This window comes from Macaca fascicularis, chromosome 9 (genome assembly GCF_037993035.2).
Source record: "Macaca fascicularis isolate 582-1 chromosome 9, T2T-MFA8v1.1".
In the NCBI taxonomy this organism is placed as follows: Eukaryota; Metazoa; Chordata; class Mammalia; order Primates; family Cercopithecidae; genus Macaca; species Macaca fascicularis.
Genome location: NC_088383.1, coordinates 68,810,515 through 68,831,497, shown reverse-complemented (window position 1 = coordinate 68,831,497; position 20,983 = coordinate 68,810,515). Strand labels below are relative to the sequence as shown.

Sequence of the window (20,983 nt, the reverse complement as noted above, 5' to 3'; positions counted from 1 at the left end):
CCCCCATACTGTCAATGTTCGTCCACTGATACCCCACCATCAAAACTGTAACCATCCTGCCAGGACCTCATCGATGGAGCCTACCTCTGCTGCCCTGCCTTAACCTTCTAGCCTTGCAACAGCCAAGAGCGATAAGCCCATGTCTCAGTCTTACTCTAACTGGTTTTTGGACCTATGACAGTATACTTCAGGATCTGAAGGCTCCTTTTGGCTCAAAAATTGTATTTGTTATAGTCTGAGCCCTTCAGGGGCTAAAAGTTCAATGAATCAAAGGGAAAATAAATTCAGCACTTCGTGAAGCTATGATAGTTACCACTTACAAGAGCCCTGCTAAGTGCCTGGCATTTGCAGGGTGCTATATGACCATTATTCCTGCTCCCTATAAGAACCCTACAAAGTAAGCATCAGTATGCTCTTGGTATGGGTGAAGTAATCAAAGCTCAACACGGTTGGCAGTCAAAGATGCCCTGCTAATAAATGTGGGATCCACGATTTGAACTTGGGTTTGTCCGATTGCAGAGTCTTGTACTAAAATGTGCATTTCCATAAAGAGGGCCAGGGGCTGGACGCAATGCCTCACGCCTGTAATCCCAGCACTTTGGGAGGCCAAGGTGAGCAGATCACAAGGTCAGGAGATCAAGACCATCCTGGCCAATATGGTAAAACCCCATCTCTACTAAAAATACAAAACTTAGCCGGGTGTGGCAGCATGTGCCTGTAGTCCCAGTTACTTGGGAGGCTGAGGCAGGAGAATTGCTTGAACCCAGGAGGCGGAGGCTGCACTGAGCTGAGATCACGCCTCTGCACTCCAGCCTGGGCAACAGAGCAAGACTCCGTCTCAAGAAAATAAAGAAAAAAGGAGAAAGAGAGAGCCAGGAATGAGGAGCACAAGCTCTCTGGACAAGGGCGGCCAGCTGGAGCTCCCCTATGACTGGAACCCGAGAACTCCTCCAAGGCCACCCCAAGTAATCTGCTCAAAAAGGAGTATCTGAAGGTCATCCGGTGTAGCCAATCCCCAGGACACGATGAGATGAGGCACCAGGGCCAATCTGGAATCAAGAGCTCCATGGCACCGAAGCTCCAGCCCTGATTGAATGCGTCAGGCCAGACCCTGGGTAATTACCAAGCTGTAATGGGATCTGATATTTATATTAGTCATGAGCCTGACAGAGAAAACGTGTTGTTTTCTCAGGCACAGCCATGGAGACAACATCTCGATAATTCATTACACGCAGACCATCCTTGATCAAGCCCAAGCTTCTGCAAGGACAGCAGCTCAAACTGAGAATAGAAATAACTCTATGCCCAGCCACACTCAGGCCCCTCAGCAAACCACAGCTCCATCAGGAAGTTGGCCTCAGTTTCCCCAGATATTTAAAGAGAAGTGGACCATATGCTGAAAGACGAGCAGAAGATGGAAATAAAGATATGTAACTGTCCCAAGGCTGAATTCCTAGAAGAATTGCTGAGGGATTGCAAAACACATTCTGAGCTAGAAACTTTAACCCTCATTCCTCAACTCTCCCTCTCTCCTAAATCAAATCACAGAGCAGGAAGAGACATTAGAACTCACAGCATTCAATCCCCACATTTTATACATAAGGAAAGAGAGACACCAGAGAGGTTAAATAACTTCTTCAAAGTCATGGCTTTATTCAGGCTATCAGAGCAGCTCCCTATTCAATATAGTCTACGACAGGATTGAACTTCACAATGTCACACCCAAGTGAATAGAGAGCTCTGATGAAATCCCACAAAGAAAAAAACAATGTGAAAAAGTACAGCAAAGAACACAGTACTGGAATAACTGTGACCAAGTTCCCAACAGGAGGAAATTGTAATGTTTTCTTCTTCACTTTCTGAAAAAGTTCACATGCCACTCTTTTCAAAAGACTAAAGTCATTCACTATTTGAGATTCAGAGACCAGAGGTACTAATGAAGAGATGTCCCACGATGCATGTCCACAGTCTTGGATTCCTTTGATCCAAAAGGATGGTGCAATCCCAGAGACCAAACACTCATGAAATTGGAGGTTCTTGCTGAATTTTATCTCCCATAGAATTTTAGATGCTACAAAAGACCTGCTTTCCTCTGGAATCCAGCTCTTGATCAAGCCATCTTGGGGCTGAAGGATGGTGAGGGTGAACCCATCTGAGGGCTGGCAGAATTTTCTGGAAAGGCAGCCTATGTTTTCTTGGGAAATCTAGCACAAAAATTATTATTCTAAACTTAAGCCAATACATGCCTATGTATTGAGTCTTGACAAAACTACCAAATACTTGGAAAGCAAAAAGAACAAAAGACAAAAACACACACACAATTGCAATAAAATTACAGACCTCAAGCATAGAAAGAAAAGCTTTTAAAAGGTTTAACTTACCATTATTGCTTATAATGAGCTGGCTACCTATGTCTTAAGTGAGCGAATCTAGGGGCAGATATCAAGAGATTCTGGGCATGCTTTAAAATGGACTCATGGTATCAAAAGGAACCTGCACTCATTCTATACTGTCCTCACATCTTCCGAACCAACAACCATCACCTCTCATCCCTGGCGGACTTCTTATAGCAACTAACTTCCATTTATGTCCACTCAGCAGGTCTTGGAGCTACAAAATATAGCCAAATATTTATGAATTGTTTTTTCTAATCGTTGCCAAAAACCTATTTTCTGGAGTAAACTGACAGAAGTTATGCTTGCTCATCATTTAGGAGATCCTTTGTGTGTGCAATGGGATTAGCATTTCATTACAGACACAGCAATTGCATTTATGTACTCCCTCGCGTTAAAATATTTTGGAAGCTGTGTTTAGGACCCCAGGATCACAAAAACACCACAACTTATTTTGAATCATTGAAAAAGTTTTCATTATGATCAAAATTGCCCACTGCCTGAAAGAAAGCAAGCTGTTAAAAAGTTCACCCAGATCACTCCATCTAGGGAACATTTCAGACACACACAACTGTGAGCTATCTTTCCTCTAAAGACAGTCGCTGAATCGCAGTAAACCGGGGAACAAAATTCCCAAGACTGTTGGGGGAGGTGGAGGAGAAGGATGGAGAGAGGGAATGTGGGAATCTGAAGGCTCCAGGAATAAGCTGTTCTCAGCAGGAAGGCTAGGCAGGGATCTGGTGTATAGGGCTTTGCTTAACCTGAGGGCTTCTCTGGCAGGTAAGAGGTTTTCCCACTTAACAAATAAGAAAGAACCTCTACGACTGAGAAGGTAATTCCAAAGAAAACTCTCCGGCCAACACCTGCAGGCCTCCGGAGAAGTCAGAGAATGACGAAGAGAATGACGGTTTTCATATTTCTCCCTTTGTTCCAATACACCAGTATTTTCCAAAACACAAATGTGCTGCCACAAAACACAGCTGAGCTCCAGCACCCAACAGGATGTATAATTAATGATCAGGAGAGAGAGCCTCCATTCGCCCTGGTGTTTTCATAGTCAGCCTTCACCCATAGCCCCTGGCTTCCCTACTTCTCTCAGCCGCTAAGGAGGCTGCTACAAGTTGTTGTGCCCTGTGGAACTTTGAGGGGTCCTCAGTTTAACTTTACTAGAAAATATGTGAACATGTGGAGGCTGCAATGTGTGTCTACCCTGCACTATTCCCTTGGATGTCCCTTCCCTCCAAAACGGTTCGTGCTGTGAAGTCTCCTAGGATGGGAATTACTCAGAAAGAAGGCAGCTGGGTCACTCTCTTTTTTTCCAGTTCTTTCTTTTTTACTCTGCAGTTTTCTATTAAACAGCATCGGGCCCCCCAATCCAGCTAGTAGCTGTGGGGAAGGGAGGACATCTCTAGGGACACGACTACAGACCAGGCAGTGAGCCTAGCAACCATACATCGAAGGTGTCGCCAGCCTCAGTGCTGGTGGGCGTCTGCGCCAGGAATAGCTAAAGCCGACGACATCTAGCCACCTTGAGCGCCAGGGAAGAAGCTCCGCGTAAAACCGCGGCCTCAGGTGGACCCCCGCTCCAGCTCCGCGCTGCTGGTGGCATTTCCGGGGACCCAAAGTGGGTGGCCTGGGGGCAAAGGAACAGAGGCCGAAGAACTTGGGGTATGTTCCAATAGAGCACCTAAGGGACGGAGTGGGAGGTTACATCAGATATGCGACCTCAACACATTCTGAAAGTGGCAGCCCCATGGGCTGCCCCCAATACTGGGATGGATCTCCCCAACTTCTCTCGCCCCTCGAAGTCCCCCTGCTATCTCGGGCCATGCTCCTCCCCTGGGATTCCCTTGTGCAAAATTATTCTCTCCCTTGCCCAAAGGATTTTCCCTTCTTTCTGACCCCACGAACTCATCTCCCCAACAGGTTCCTAAAGTATGGGCGGATGTCCTCCCTCTCGCCCACCGCCAGGAGCCGAGCCCCGGCAGGTGAGCGGTGTAGAACACGCACCCAGCTGCCCCCACCTCCCTCTGTCCCCGAGGGGTAGGCTCTCCCCACCCCGCACCACGGCACCCAAGACTGTGCGTTCCCCACCCCGGCCCCAGCCGCAGCCGCCAACAACCCTACAATAAACAAGAGGGCAGGATTGGGCGTCCGTGTCCCGGAGCGCATCGGCTGGGGGCAACTCCTCACCCCCGGCGCGCCGCCCGCTGCCCCGATCCGAGAGCACCGGGAGAGCCGAGGGAAGGGAAGGCGGCGAGGGGAAGGCAGGCGGGGATGGAGGGAGGCACTGCGCGGCGCGGAGCGAGGAGGTGGGCTGCAGGGGACGCTGAGAAGCTGCGGGGCTGGCGCAGAGGGCGGGCGCCCGGGGCGCGCGTTACCTTGGTCTTGCCCCCGCAGTGGCAGCATACGGTCCACAGGTACTTGAGCGTCCGCCAGAGCAAGATGATGAAGAGGCCCCCGAAGAAAGTAACCATGGAGGAGGCCAGGAAAGCCCACCACATGCGTTGGCCCCGGCTGTCGCACGGCACCTCCATGGTCACCGGGATGATGAGCGCATCCATCTTGGGCTCGTGGACCGAGGACGAGGAGGAAGAGGAGGAGGAAGAAGAAGAAGAGGAAGAGGAGGAGGAGGACGCGTCTAGGCTGAGATGGTTCGCGTGGATATTGCTACTCATTCTAAGACTGCTGCCTCCGCCGCCGCCGCCGCCGCCGCTGCTGCCGCCGCCGCCGCCGCCACCATTTGCCATAGCTAGCAACGGGCAGCCGGCGCAGGGGCTCGGGGGAGCTCCTCCCGCCGCCAGCGCCACCCCAAACACCCATCAACAGCCATATTGCTGCTACTGCTGCCGCCGCCGCCGCCGCGGAGCGCGGGAGGGGGGCGGGGAGGCGCCTGGGCTCGGGGCGCTGTGCGCGACCTGGCGGGGTGCGCCGAGATATATACAGCGAGCCGCCGCCGCCAGCCCTCCCCCCGGCCGCCGGCCCGCCCGGGGGGGAGGGGGATGGAGAGCGCTGGCAGCTCCCCCTCCCCGGCCCGCGCCCCGCTAGCCCCGGGCTGCGCTGGCCCCGAGCTCCAAGACCCAGGGGGCGCCGCGGGCCTCCCGCGCCCGGGGTCTGTGCCGCCCCCGGGCCCGCCCCGGCTCCGCGCGCGGGCCCGGGTGTCCTCGGCGCCGCGCCGCCCGCCGTGCGCCACGGGTGTGCGCTGCGCTCGGCCGGGGACCCCCCTTCCCCGCGCGCCTCCTGCGCGGCTAACGAGCCGCTCTCTGCTTATTAGGCGACAACTCGTTAATAATGGATAATCGGCCCCCTCCGCCCTGGCGCCCCCGCGCCAGCCCTCCTCTCCCGGCTGCGCTCGGCTCGGGCTCCCCGCCCCAGTGCGCGCCCGGCCGCAGCAGGTTCACCGCGTCCGGCCACCGGGCCGTGGCCGCCTGCTAGCCCATGCTCCCCGGACCCCGAGTCCTGTCGCCACGCCGCTGAGCCCCTCGGCCTCCGCTCGCTCTTCCTCCTCGCCGCCTCCGACTCCTCCTCGTCCCCGTCCTCGCCGCCCGAGCCTCTTCGGCGCGCGCCCCGCGCTCCCCGCAGCCGCCAGCAGCAGCAGCTGCAGCAACTGGAGCGGGCGCGGGCTCAGGACGCCCGAGGCGGGAGGGGAGGAGGCTCGCCGCGCTGGCTCGCCTGGGCTCCAGGCTGGGCAGGGGCGAGCAGGGCCCCTCGGCGGCGGCCCGGCACGCGCCCCTGACCCCCAGGGCGCCAGGTAGAGCGCCCCCAGCCCAGGCGCAGGGCCAGGCGCCTCTCTCCAAGGTGCTGCGCCCCCAGCCGAGAGCGGTGGGGTACCCGGGGAGGATGGCGGGGAGCCCCGGTCAGGCCGTTTTTTTCCCAAAAGAGCCCCCAGTGGGTAGGGGAGGAGTGCCAGCTGTCAACTGGATTCCACAGACTGAGCGCCCCAGGACCCTCGGGCTTCGGAACTGAGGAGGACCCTACGCCAGGATATACACAGCGACCCACCCTCTACTTCGCTCTTCTCCCTGCTTCCTATGTGCCCAATGTTCCGTGTGTGGCTGGAGGGCAGGGTCAGGAAGGCCGGTGGGTAGTCTGTGGCCTCTGACAGCAGCAGGTGGTTTCTCTCCTTTTTCCTTATTAGCAACAGAGGCTGCCCAAGAGAGAGTAGGCAGAGATGATCAGGACGACCTGACCTGGGGATAGTGCAGGCCCCAACAGACAACAGAGTTCCCTAAAAGGTTGCTTTCCTTTCATATAGTCTCAGATTCCATCCATCCTGTGAGGAGAACAGACGGGGGAAGAGGGGCTCCAGACTTCATTCCGGCTCACCGTTCCCCATTTAGGGTCTTCCCTTCTCCGCGCTTAAGATGAAGAAGGAGTCCGTGTTTTTCCGTAGCCTGTCTCCGTACACCACCAGGGGAATCCCCCTTCTGACACTTCCGGAAACTTTGCGACCCCTGGACACTGTCCCTCCTCGTGCTATCAGCTGGACCACAAGTTTTTCCAGGGCTAAATAAATCGAAGATGATCACGCTCTTCCCTCATTGCTGCAGTGGTTTCCCCAAAGTTTCCAGCTCATTAGTTTAAGCCTAATTGGAATTCTCAGGTTCCTTTCAGCCATGGAAAAGGCCCAAGTTAGCATCCTTAGCTTTACACCTGAGGCTGTCTCCGTGGGAGTCAGATCAGCCCTGCCCTTGTCCTTGGAGGTCTCTGGAAGGAAGAGCGAGCAAGGGAGGCTGAGCTGGGCAGAGAGGCTGCAGAGGATATTTGAAGTTTCTCTCTTGCTTGATTCAGAATACATTCGTTGGATTTAGGGTACACATCCACTGAGAAAGAATCAAGGCCAAAGTCAAAGGAGAAAATGGAGTGAGGTGAGTGTTATTGAGTATTTGGTTCTTAAAAAGCAGTGTATGTAAAAGGGAGCTGCAGAGAGTGTGCTCCAGAAAATGGAATTGTCTGAGCCTCCTCTCCATACTATCCCATGGTATCTCCAACCTCAGCCTCTGTTTTCAGCCACTCTGAATGCATCCCTGCCACACCAGACCCAAGCATGCAAAGGCCCTGGGCCTTTTCTGGTAGGGGGCTGGGGGAGCGGGACCCAGAAGTGCTGTGGGGATGCACAGGAAGGTGACTGTGGCATTGAGGTTCCTTTATTTATTAGCCTTCTCAATGGCTGTACTTTGCTGCTTTTGTGCCTCAGCACATGCCAAGAAAGTTAAGGACATTCCTTAACTCAAGGCCAAGATTTGAAACTTAAAAATAAAACACCCAGAACATAAAAAGAACAGCAAAGGATAGGACTGTCTCCCCAGTGGGATATGAAACCTCCAGAATGGATTCCCTCAGCCACAAAACTGAAATTTTGCAAACAGCAAATCCCCTCTGGGGCCTTCTTAGATGTCACCTACAGCCTGGATTCCCCTGAAATGCCAGTCTTGGGGACTACTGGTAAGCAGACGATGGCTGTGACTTCCGTCACCCCAACTGCAGGATCCATAGCTTTTTCTCCTCCATCATCACCTTCATCACCTCAGCATCTTTGGAGAGGGTGCTGGGAGGCCCCTCAGATGCCATCTCCTGCTCTCTCCATCACCCCTGCCTCTGCTGATTGAAGCTTTTAGCAAGTTCTGTGCTATCCAAAGCTTTGGCTTAGTCAGGATTCATCAGAGACCCTCAGTGTTGAAGTCAATATCCTTCCCTTCCTACAATCCCCAGTCTCTCACCACCTCCCTAAATGGCCTGGCTGGTAAGCACTGAGAGAGTGCCACCATCCATCAGAAATAGACATTCCCAGGCCTTTGCCCAGTTCTCTCTGGCCATTTCCACATTGTTCACAAACTTTTGCACCACTTCCAGAAAACTTGGCACCTGGCATTACAAATTTAGGAAAAGGCTCTGCACAGATGGAACCTCAAACTTAAAAGGAACTTAGGTATCTTTGATTTGATGTGTTTCTTCATTTATACAATCAAAATAAAGCCAGAAATTTCCCTGCCTACTTCGAAGGGTTATATGTGAGGATGAAAAAGAAGGTTGGGCATGGTGGCTCATGCCTGTAATCCCAACACTTTGGGAGGCTGAGGCCGTCGGATCCCCGAGGTCAGGAGTTCAAGATCAGCCTGGCAAACATGGTGAAACCCCATTTCTACTAATAATACAAAATTACTGGGCATGGTGACACATGCCTGTAATCCCAGCTACTCGGGAGGCTGAGGCACAAGAATTGCTTGAACCCAGGAGGTGGAGGTTGCAGTGAGCTGAGATTGCACCACTGCACTCCAGCCTGGATGACAGAGTGAAGCTGTGTTGAAAGAAAGAAGGAAGGAAGGAAGGAAGGAAGGAAGGAAGGAAGGAAGGAAGGAAGGAAGGAAGGAAGGGAGGGAGGGAGGGAGGGAGGGAGGGAGGGAGGGAGGGAGGGAAGGAGGGAAGGAAGGAAGGAAGGAAGGAAGGAAGGAAGGAAGGAAGGAAGGGGAAAGAAAAGAAGGAAGGGAGGAAGGGAAGAAGGGAGGGAGGGAGGGGAGGGGGATGGGGAGGGAAAGGAGGGAGGGAGGAAGGGAGGGAGGGAGGGAGGAAGGAAGGAAGGAAGGAAGGAAGGAAGGAAGGAAGGAAGGGGAAAGAAAAGAAGGAAGGGAGGAAGGGAAGAAGGGAGGGAGGGAGGGGAGGGGGATGGGGAGGGAAAGGAGGGAGGGAGGAAGGGAGGGAGGGAGGGAGGAAGGAAGGAAGGAAGGAAGGAAGGAAGGAAGGAAGGAAGGAAGGAAGGAAGGGAGGGAGGGAGGGAGGGAGGGAGGGAGGAAAGGTAGGAAGGAAATATTATACAGATCTTAACTGCAATTGCTATGACCCCAAAAATGGACACCCAAAGTCTAACCAGATCTTCTGACCCCTGAGCTCATAATTGCATGTGCACATACCCCCATGCCATGCTGTCCACAGCATGTCCACAGCCAGGCTGTGGCCAGAGTCCAGGGCACAGCAGAGCCCCTCCAGCCTAAATGAGCTCTCTGACTACCCAACACTTATGCCCACTCCTTTTCTTGCCAGTCCCTGGACAGCCTTGGAAATGGGAAAGGTATAGAGAAGCACTATAAGCCCAGCACGTCTTCCCCTAATGTAGGTGTGTCTGCAGGCTGGAAATTGAGGTTCAATGGCACAAGAACTGAAAGCCTCAACAAAAGTAGAAACTTTACCCTCTGTTCTGAAAACACCACGAGCTTTATTTTTATTTCTAAATTCATTCAAAAGCTTTCCAGAGAGAAGGGCAGCCTGTGTACCACATGCATGTGTGTCTATGGCAGCTCTAAAAGCAAGTCAGCGGTTTCAAGCTTCTTAAGTATTCTGATCTGAACAACCCTAACTGATTTAAAAGAAATAAAAGGAAGTGCATAAACACACATACTAAAAAAGCAGAGGGACTAAAGTAAAAGCCAAGGAGGACAAAAAAGGTTATTTACTGAAATATTGGCCCAGCATCGCAATTAATGTGCAATGGATTTTCTTTTCCTCCAACCTGGACCTAGTTCCAATACTAGGACCTAGTTCCAATACCTAGTTCCAATACTAGGACCTAGTTCCAATACAATCAATCTTGGTGATTTTGCGATGGAGAGGCCAAGTGGTGACTCTTTAAATGATCTAGCGCCATCTGGTGGATTTTCCTGGCACATGACATTATTTCATGAATGTTCAAAAAAGGGGCTTAATTTAACAGTCTGAAATTTGAGATACGAAAATTCCAAAGAGGAAAACCCTGCTGGAAAAAAACTACAGGGAATAGGAAGGAGGCATGGATCAGGATGATGTTGGTCCAACGATACAAAAATTCAGTTAGACAGGAGGAATGATTTCAAGAGATCTAATTGTGCAACATGGTGATTACTGTGGATAGCAATGTTTTATATACTTGAAAACCTCTGAGAGATTTTAAGTCTTCTCATCACAGATAAATGATAAGTATGTGAGGTATTACATATGTTAATTAAGTTAGCCATGCCACAATGTATATGTATTTTGAAACATCATGTACCATAGACATAAAAAAATGATAAACAACATCAACAAAACCCTACAGCTTCAACAGTATGAATTATCTAATTACCACTCCTACCAGCATATAAACTGTTGTGGATGAAGGCAGCTAACAAAGTTCACATTATTACTATGACTTGATGTCAGATCTCAACTATTACTGCCACCGGTAACCCTGCCCTTCCTTGAATCACCACTGTGTTTTCTTTTAAAGTCAGCAGTATCCCTCTTTCTAACCACCCTTGGTCTTCACAGTCTGTTCATGAAGTAAAAAAGGGCAGTAGTGTCCAGGCGCAGTGGCTTACGCCTGTAATCCCAACACTTTGGGAGGCTGAGGAGGGCGGATCACCTGATGTCAGGAGTTAGAGACCAGCATAGCCAACATGGCGAAACCCCATCTCCACTAAAAATACAAAAATTATCTGGGTGAGGTGGCGCATGCCTGTAATCCCAGCTACTCAGGAGGCTGAGACAGGAGAACTGCTTGAACCAGGGAGATGTAGGTTGCAGTGAGTCAAGATCGCACCACTGTACTCCAACTGGCAACAGGATGAGACTCTGTCTCAAAATAAAAAAGGGGGTCTTTAGCTATTTTCCCACTTTACAGGTGAGAAAACTGAGACAGATCTGTCAGGTAACTTGGCATGACAAGGAAAGTCTGTTACCTCTCAAGTGATTTATCTCTTTGTAATTTATAATGCTGGAGAGTGGGACTTAGAGAACAAGCTTTCAGGTGCTTGTATTTTTATAGATATTTTATATTTACTTCTGCTTGTAAGAATAATTCATATGTATTATAAACTTTGGAATATAAAAGTTTCATATAAGCTTCAAGTCAGTGACAAGAAAAAAGAATATGTCACCTAGAATCTTACCACCCTAAAATAACCATTATTAATATTTTTATATATTTTTCTCATAACTTTTTCTTGGGTGTGTATTTCTGCAAAATTAGGATTAGATTAAACATCTAACTTTTATCCTATTTTCCCTTAACATGAAATTGTTAGCATTTTCTCTATGTCATTAAATATCATGGAAAACACTATTTTAAAAAATGATAGTTGAATAACATTTCAGTAGATGGCACACTCCTGCATTTAGATGATTCTAAAGTTTAATATGTTTTAAAATAAGTTATAAAACTGTGTGCAAATGACTTCTAGTTGTCTAAAAGGTGTCCAGAAGATTTCCACTGACATGCTTCTATCCTGGCTCCAGCACCTCGGGAGAGCAGGTGTGTGTAGGAAAGAGGTGCCTGTGGCAGTCAGTCTGGCCATGGGATACTTCCCAGCCCTGCCCCAGGTCACTGGCCTCAGATCAGCCAATTGTGATGAAGAAGTTTTGAGCCAGGGCATGTTACCTGCAAAGTAATTCTCTTCTTTTCTAACACATCAAAGCCAGTGTGTTTTGAGAAAATAATGCTGTGGTCTCATCGCATCCTCCTCAATCACTGCGCCACCTGCCTGCCAAGATACGAACTTGCAAGAACATCATCATTCCCCAAAGGACATCCATGGCTAGGTCAAAGAAGGCACAGCTCATGGACAATGCCCTGCCTAGAATTCACCTTTCACCACCATTCTGCAGGACTTCCAGAATAACGATTCTGCAGATTCCTGTCTCCCTTTCCTCTCTGTGATCAGTGTCACCATTCCCCCAGCAGAACACCACTACTGTGGGCCTTGCCTCTGGGAGGTAGGCAGGGCAAAAATTAGTCCACCCATTTTTGCTGGTGGGAGAAGAAGGCACCAAAAGGGAAAAGATTTTCCTCAGTGCTACACAACTTGTCTTCCTGACTGACAGACCAAAAAGCTTTCTAATCCTTTTCTTAGAGTATTCCTGATTTAATCTTTGCAAAAGCTCTAGTTCAATGCCTGAGCAATCCAGGACTTGACTTCTTACTCCTAGTGCTCCAAAATAATCCAATGACCACAACCTAAGGGTCTGTGCAGATGAATCAAGGGACTTACTCCTGCCTCTTTTTGGTAGCTTTTGCAACATTTGCAAGTAAGAAAAATGCTGAGATCATCCTTCCCACTTACAAACACTCTTGGGAATAAGGAGAGAAGTCAGGAAGTACAACATCTCTAAGAGTTTCATTTACTTCCATTTCTGACTTGCTTTCCTGGTGTCTGCTTTTGTCATAATGTTCTCCAAAACAAGGTCCCTTTGTTTCAGGAAAATAAGTCATTCTACCAAAAAAAAAACGCATGCACTTCTATGTTCATCACAGCCCTATTCACAATGGCAAAGACATGGAATCAACCTGAATGTCTGTCGATAGTACATTGGATAAAGGAAATGTGGTATGTGTACACCGTGGAATACTATGCAACCAGGAAAGAAAATCATGTTCTTTGCAGCAACATGGTTGCAGCTGGAGGCTATTATCCTAAGTGAATTAACACAGAAAGAGAAAACCAAATATCCCATGTTCTCACTTATAAGTGGGAACCAACTCTTGGGTTCACACAGACATAAAGATGAGAACAATAGACTCACACTGGGGACTCCAAAAGGAGGGAGGGAGGAAGGGGAGCAAGGGCTGAAAAGCTGCCTATTGGACACTGTGTTCACTAGCTGGATGGCAGGATGAATAGAAGCGCTAACCTCAGCATCACACGATATACCCTTGTAACAAACCTGTACATGCACCCTCAAATCAAAAATAAAAATGGAATTTTTTTTAAAGCCCTTTGTTTCACAATGGCCTCCCTGGAAGATGCATCCCTTCTTCAGCCTTGGTATCCCACAGCTGCCAAGCACCCTGCTTCCCAAAGATGAGACAATCATTTGATGGTTTAAAAAATTATAAACTGTGATGCTTTTAGGAGAGGTAAGGCTCTTTCTGTGAAACCAGGAAATTCTGCTTTTGCTATATTTTTGCAAAGACAAACATTTTTTTTTCAGAGCAGGAGTGAAAGTTTATTTAAAAGTTATAGAACAGTAAGGAAAGGAAGGAAAGGAAAGAAAAGAAGGAGAGTACAACTTGGAAGAGGGTCAAGTGGGCAGCTTGAGAAACCAAGTACACAGCTTGACCTCTTGACTTGGGGTTTCATATGGTTTGGCTGCGTCCCCACCCAAATCTCCTCTTGAATTGTAACTCCCTCCCATAATTCCCACATGTCATGGGAAGGACCCAGTGGGAGGGAATTGAATCATGAGGGCGAGTCTTTCCCATGCTGTTCTCATGACAGTGAATAAGTCTTATGAGACCTGATGGTTTTATAAAGGGGAGTTCCCCTACACAAGCCCTCTTGCCTATTGCCATGTAAGACATGATGTTGCTCCTCATTTGCCTTCCGCCATGATTGTGAGGCCTCCTCAGCCATGTGAACTGTGAGTTCATTAAACCTCTTTCCTTTATAAATTACACAGTCTCAGGTATGTCTTTATTAGCTGCGTGAGAACAAACTAAATACAGGGTTTTATACGTTGGCCTACTTCCAAGATCTTGCCTTACCCTTCCCCACTCCTGAGATCTTATTGGGAAGCTACTGATCAGTTTCAGCTGTTTTATATCTGTTACAAGACTGCTGTTCCCTGGCACTGGCTGTGACAAATTATTACTTTAGAGAAACAGTTAACCCCCTGACCATCACCTGATGGTCCCCCAACACTCCGGGTGTGTTGCGGGGAGCCCTCTCCTGCCTTGCTCATACCTGACTGGCTACCTACTGTAACACTTCCCCCCTCAAGAGTCCAAGATCCTAAATCTTTGGGGGAAAATGGATGAAGGTCAGTCTTCTCCAACTTCTTCCTGCTGACAGAGGGGCGGTGGTGGTTCTATGGGTCTTAGCCTCTTGCTAGCTGTCAGGGCTGACTTGGCTTCATGAATTGGTGAAAGTGGTATCCAGCCAGGTCCAAGGGAGACAGGGGCAGGATTGTGCCTCTGACGTGTCCCACTGATGGACAATCTAGAGGTCCCCTGTGGGAAGGTGACTCTTGAATATTGAGAGGACAATATCCCTCACTGAGGATCATCTGGAGCTTGATGGGTCTTCCCCTTAAAGAGGAACCTCAGATCTTTCAGGGTCTTGCAAGTGTATTCAGGAGCTAAGGGCGTTGCTTCCAGCTCTGCTGTCCTGAAACCTTTTCACGGCTTCACTTGGGTGTGTTGCATCCAGCTGGCAATCTCTGGTACTTTAATGGCTGTGGGGGTAGATAATAAAACAGTGAATGGGTCCTTCCAGAACAAACACCCAATCTAGCAATGTCCTGTAAAAAAAATAAGCCATAAATACAGACCAATAAACTGGTTTCTGGGTTCAAGAGGGAAGTTCAGTAAAAGTCCTAGTAGAAGGTGCTTGCCATGTTTCAGCAGAATGCTGTTAGAGTTCCAGAATGTAAGAAACATCATTCTAAGAATGCTGCCTGGAGCCAGGAAGAAGAGGTAGATCCTCACCTTTGGCTAGAACCTGAGTTATTGAGTCTCCCACCAGGGCGATTTCCCCGGTGGATTTTGCATGGCCATCTGACTAATCCAGAAAGAGAGCTGAAGGTGGGAGAGACCCTGCCATCTGCCTGGCCATTCTAGAAAGTCCAAACAAAGAGAAATTACCTCCGGTTTCTCTGGGCACTGCAGCCACTACGATTTGGTAGCATCCACAGAGTGCCTCATCAGCTCTTTCTCCCTGAGGACCTCTGACATGGGCTTATTTAAGCACAAACTTTAGATGCTTCCAGAAAGATGGCTTGCCTACAGCACTATGCAGCTGGAACAGGGAGACTATTAGAGGCAGACACTGTCCAGCATGTGGCTCAAACCTCCCTTCAGAGAAAGCCTCTGTGAGCACCAGGACACTGTGCAAAATGCATTTTCTGCAAGATGCTACACTGGATTGAAAGCATGCAAAAACATCCTTTTGGTTATCTATAAATCTCATTTTGTTCTTCTCTCCTAATAACAAAATTGAAAGCTGTAAGTTGAACAAAGCAACCCACAAACTGCTCTAGCAGCCCTGGGAACTCCCTGGTGATATATGGTCATGGGCTTGAAGCTTTTCATTTGACTTGCTCTTGGCTCTTCTATCAAGATCTGTCTTGGTGACACTCTACTGAGATAGATGGGTTGGTATGCATAAGTGGCTTTTATTTCAGAAGGTAATACATATTCTATTTAAAGTACAATGGCCCAGAAGGGAATTCCAGCCCCTTTATCATTAGTGTAGAAATTCAATGGTTCATAATCTGGTAGCTCATTGAAATGACTTTTCATTAACTTCAATGGTTCATATTGTGGTGGCCCATTGAAATGACATTCCATTAAATTCAGTGGGGGATATTATTTGAGTCAGAACCAATCTACAGACTAAATAGAATGCAGGCACACATCGCACTGCCCAGAGGGCTCATTCGGCTCTGTCTTCCCTGGCTCTTCCATGAAGACTGGTGAGATCAGCACTGCCTGGGAGCTCAGGTGGTAGGCAAAGAAAAAGCATGTAGGCAGGGCATGCGCTTCCTTCTAGTGGAATAATAGTTGAGGCCAGAGACCATCTTGGGCACTTTACATGTCCCAAAATTCAATGCACACATTTCCCTAATACTTAGACCACCTTCACAATTTTGACCATATCGCCATACTGCCTTTTCAATTACTTACTAATATTTGTCTTCAATAGACTACCTTTATTTACCTAAATTTATTTCAAAAGGAAATTCTATACCACTATCTTCATGGAAAACCTGCATCGCTGTAAGTAGCAGGTAAATAAATACAGTAGTCTCTCCCTTATCTGCAGGGCATACATTCCCAGAATCCCCGTGGATGCCTGAAGCCACGAATGGCACCAAACTCTACACACAGTATATACTAGTTTTTCCATCTGATAACCGAGAACACTGCTAAGGGACTAACAGGCAGGTAGTGGGTGGTGCATACACTGGACAAAGGAATGATTTATGTCCCAGCCAGGACAGAGCAGTTGGTGAGAGATTTCATCACACTACTCAGAATGACAGCAGTTTAAAACTTATGAATTGTTTATTTCTGGAACTTTCCATTGAATATTTTTGGACCGTGGTTGACCACAGGTAACTGAAACTGCAGAAAGCAAAACCTCAGATGAGAGGGGGACTACAGTAATAATAAATAAAATAAAAATAAGTAACAAATCAAAACATAAATACATTAGAAATAAATAGAAGGCAAGTGTAAATGTAAACATAATAAATGGAAATAATGCTATAAAATCAGAGCTTGCTGTTTTCAGATGAAAGCCCTCCATCTGAAGCCTAGACTCCCTTTGGTAACAGGAGAAATTGGTACGTGTTGTAGAGATGTTCCAGGCACACTGACCATCTCCGTGGCAATAAGGTTAGAGAGGGAAATGGACAGGGCATGACTTTCCCACTGAGTGCCAAGACCGAAGTATAAGCTCAAATCATCCTTTGTACTGCATGAGGTCAAGCAGCCTGCCTTTTGGGAAGCACTACTTTCCTACTCATTTTAATTCTTACATGAGGCTGGGCGCAGTGGCTCACGCCTATAATCCCAGCACTTTGGGAGGTCCAGGCGGGTGGATCACCTGAGGTCAGGAGTTCGTGACCAGTCTGGCCAACATGGTGAAACCCCGTCTCTACTAAAAAACTACAAAAATTAGCTGGGTGTGGTGGCAGGCACCTGTAATCCCAGCTACTCGGGAGGCTGAAGCAGGAGAATTGCTTGAACCCAGGAGATGAAGGTTACAGTGAGCCGAGATCACACCACTGCACTCCAGCCTGGGCGACAGAGTAAGACTCTGTCTCAAAAAAAAAGAAAAGAAAAGAAAAAAAAAAAAAAAAAACTTACACCATCTCATAAAGTATCACCCCCACTACACAGATGTTAAGTAAGCAACTTGTCCAAAGTCACACACAGAGTGACTCAAGGTCAGTGCACAGCATTATCAGAGGTCACCCAGACCTCTGACCCCACTGCCATCTGGGCCATTGTAATTCTAGAAGGAAAAACATATTACAGACTTTGTCTGACTTTCTCTTTTTAGAGTGAGGAAGGTGCAGCCTACAGGTGTTTAATTACCTGCCCAAAGCCTCTTTGCTCTCCAGCGACTGAGTTGAGGTTAGAATCCTTATCTGGTGTGCTTTCTGTCCTCTCAAAGGCCACCTGGCCAGCAGAAGAGCCTGTTGGGAACCAGGCAGGTGGTAAAGTCTCCTCACCATCCTCCTTTCTGCTCCCAGCAGGCACAGGAAATCCTTTCTTGCTGACCTTTCTTTCAAATGCTAATCTGGGCCTCTGAGGCTCACGGGGCCCTTTCCCCCGTTGGGAGCCCCACTGCCAAGTGAGCCCATGGCTGTGAATCAGCACAGAGAGCTTCAGAAGCCCCTCACTGATGGGGGGCATGCAGGGAGTGTGCCCCATGGCATCTGCACCTTTGCACACCCTAAGGGGCCAGGGCACCCCATTAGCCCAGAGATGCCCCGGCAGGAGGCTTTAAACTCAGCAGGTGCAACTCACAGCTCCTCAGTCTCAGACACAGCCTGAGGCCAAGACAGAAGCTGTGAAGAAGCTCTATTGGGTGAGCCCTGGGAAGCAGGCAAACCAGGACTTTTGGAGGCCCCAGGAGGCTGGCAGGGATAAGGGAGAATGGCAAGTGCAGGTGCCATACTGCACCTTTGGGAAAAGCAAAGGTGGTGGGGTGGGCGGGTCAAGTTATGAGAAAACTCACAGATACAAAAGAGGGGGCATGAGAGAAGAAGTGGGAGGACAAAGAAGGAGAAGGAAGAAAAGAAGTAAAAAATAAAAGGAAAGAGAGAAAGAAAAAAAAGACAAGGAAGGAAGGAAAGAAGGAAGGAAGGGAGGGAGGAAGGGAGGGAGGAAGGGAGGGAGGAAGGGAGGGAGGGAGGGAGGAAGGGAGGGAGGAAGGGAGGGAGGGAGGGAGGAAGGGAGGGAGGGAGGGAGGGAGGGAGGGAGGGAGGGAGGGAGGGAGGGAGGGACAGACATAGGGAGACCTAAGAAACAAGGCAGAGAAAGGGACATCACCTGCCCAAGCCAGTGGCCTCTTCTGGGTTGCTCCACTCCCTAGCAAAGCACAGAGATATTATGCCTGTAATATAACGGGTTCCAAAGTGCCAACAGTAAGAAACAAGTAAACTCCCATTAAAGGAAAGGCACAGGATCCTGGTGGCAAATTTCTGACAAGTGAGTTCCCCAGTCCCAACATACACACACACACACACACACACACACACACACACACACACAGAGGACTGTCTTCTTTCCCAGGAGGATACATGCTTGAGATGCTGGGTGTACCTGCAAAGCACAGGCCTGGGAAGCCCCTCCAACACAGACAGTCCTGTCTTATAAATTTCAGGGTTTGTGCCCATTGGAAGAGAGCCTATACTTGTGTGTAGGAGGTGGGGACAAGGGCAGAATCCCCTTCATTGTATATTCTCTTCTCATCACCAAGAAGAGTATTAATCATATTAGGACTCAGCAGAAACAAACGAGAAGAAGCTGCACATGGCCAGCCAGTGCCTCTCATCCCCATTAGTGGCCTGCGGGAGGCACTTTCTATGGGAATCCCACCCAGCCCAGCCTCCTTGCAGGACAAGGGTCCAGGACACTGGTCTCTCCAGCTGACTGCACAGGGCTTTAAAGCCAAGGATGAGGCAGAGGAGGAGAGGGTCTCAGTGTAACACATTCTATTCTAACCTCCAGGGCTCAGTTCCTCAATTCTACAAAAGAAAAAATATTAGCTGTTTATTAGGTAAGTATTTATTAAGCACCTACCATGTGCTTTGTGCTATTGGTGATTTCTATAAACAGGGTTTGCCCATCCACAGCAGTTCTCCCCACCACATGGGAGGGTCCCTGGAGGAGCAACCACATGGATTAAATATTTCACACCATGGGTCAATGGAAGTGCGAGCTCAACCCTCAAGTTGCTGCATGATTCCACTCTGGAGTTCCACGGAGCTGGGTTCCAATTTCAGCTCTCCTCCTCTCTCAGGCTGCAGGCTGTGGGTTAGGTTTCTTAGCCTCTTGAATTTGAGTTTTCCCATCTATATAGTAAGGAGAATAACAGTGCCTTCTCAGTGAGTTGGTGTGAGGATTGAATGGAATAATCCAGGTAAAGCTCTTAGCACAGTGCCTAGCACATGGTATCCTTTCGTTGGCCTTTGCTACTATTAATGAAGGCAAAAGTGTGATTATATAAACCTGTACCCACTTTCTCTGAGTCTCCATCGTCTAATGTATACCACGAGGTACTCCCTCCAACCCCTTTAGTTTGAAGCTGTGCTATTCTTGTCTTTGCTCCCCTATCTCAAACCAGGAATGGTGATACTGACCTTTGTTTGGTGTTCAGTGCTGTCTCTCCTTCCTGTGATGGAAGGACTGTTCTGTCCTTTTCCCCCTTTCAGAACCTGTTCTCATTTCCCTTCTCCCAAGGCCAGCTACAGCCTCTTGTCTCAAGAATGTATATCTTGGCCGGGCACGGTGGCTCAAGCCTGTAATCCCAGCACTTTGGGAGGCCGAGACGGGCAGATCACGAGGTCAGGAGATCGAGACCATCCTGGCTAACATAGTGAAACCCCGTCTCTACTAAAAAAACTAGCCGGGCGCTGTGGCGGGCGCCTGTAGTCCCAGCTACTAGGGAGGCTGAGGCAGGAGAATGGCATAAACCCGGGAGGCGGAGCTTGCAGTGAGCTGAGATCCGGCCACTGCACTCCAGCCTGGGCGACAGAGCGAGACTCCGTCTCAAAAAAAAAAAAAGAATGTATATCTTAACAACAATGAAAATCCTCACAGACTCATAAGCAAAACATCTTGGAGAGGACATCTTAGAGAAATGAGGTACCTTTCCAGTAATGGGAATGAGGATATTTGGTGTCTTTCTGTGGGTCTTTCATATCATCAACAAATACAAGTGTTTGTTAGGCATCTATCACACACACACACAAATATATTAATTACCATGATTTAAAAAGGGAGAAGATACAAAACCTCAACTCAAGATGAAAAAGATTCCTAAAGATAAAGGCTCATTGAATATGAATTCACAATTCAAAATTTCAAAACCCATGAAGAAATAATCACATTATGAGCAAATGTCAATAAATAGAAAAAAGCAAAATCAGATAAGACTGCTAAGAACTTGAAGTAAATGAATAATGTGATAGAGACCACAAAACTAGTAAGTGTAAAATTATTAGACATAAAGGAATGAATATGAAATGTAAACAACACAACAGAAAATAAACAGATTTGGAAAAGAACCAAACAGAACTTATGTAAATCCTTTTACGACCACAGAAATTTTAAAACTCACAAGTAGGATAAATAGCAGATTAGACTCACTTGGCCTATAACAATTAGGCCAATAAAAATAGATCTAGAAACATAATCAGAATGTAGTATACAGAAAGAAAATGATGGAAATAAGAACACAGGCATGGCTCTTATTTCTATCAGAGAATAGAATGAAAATAGGGCCAGGCACAGTGGCTCACACCTGCAATCCCAGCACTTTGGGAGGCCAAGGCAGGCAGATCACCTGAGGTCAGGAGTTTGAGACCAGCCTGGCCAACATGGTGAAACCCTGTCTCTACTAAAAATACAA

The 20,983-nt window shown here is 48.3% G+C and overlaps 1 protein-coding gene and 2 long non-coding RNA genes across 33 annotated transcripts in view; 1 reads left to right on the top strand and 2 right to left on the bottom strand.

Annotated features, from left to right (window-relative positions):
• The window catches only part of KCNMA1 (potassium calcium-activated channel subfamily M alpha 1), a 759,311-nt gene extending 753,309 nt beyond the window's left edge, over window positions 1-6,002 (bottom strand). For 25 of the 30 annotated variants that reach the window (XR_012417753.1, XM_065520843.2, XM_065520844.2 and 22 more), the window contains exon 1: window positions 4,775-5,143. Coding sequence is in view for 29 of the 30 variants with exons in the window: in XM_065520843.2 (XP_065376915.1) it covers window positions 4,775-5,143 (369 nt within the window). In the remaining variant the exon portion in view is untranslated. The other 5 variants (XM_065520853.2, XM_065520851.1, XM_005565398.5 and 2 more) reach the window with 5 other exon arrangements.
• Window positions 6,003-6,019: 17 nt separating this feature from the next.
• LOC141407682 (uncharacterized) lies at window positions 6,020-8,388 on the top strand. 2 transcript variants are annotated; one of them, XR_012417755.1, is made up of 2 exons: window positions 6,020-6,144; window positions 6,649-8,388. It is a non-coding gene; the product is annotated as an uncharacterized lncRNA (long non-coding RNA). The 2 variants fall into 2 exon arrangements; XR_012417754.1 differs by having other exon boundaries at window positions 6,020-6,191.
• A 4,928-nt stretch (window positions 8,389-13,316) lies between these two features.
• The window catches only part of LOC135965108 (uncharacterized), a 65,721-nt gene continuing 58,054 nt past the window's right edge, over window positions 13,317-20,983 (bottom strand). Inside the window, exon 2 of the long non-coding RNA XR_012417756.1 lies at window positions 13,317-14,570. This is a non-coding gene — a long non-coding RNA (uncharacterized lncRNA). The remainder of the gene's footprint in view (window positions 14,571-20,983) is intronic.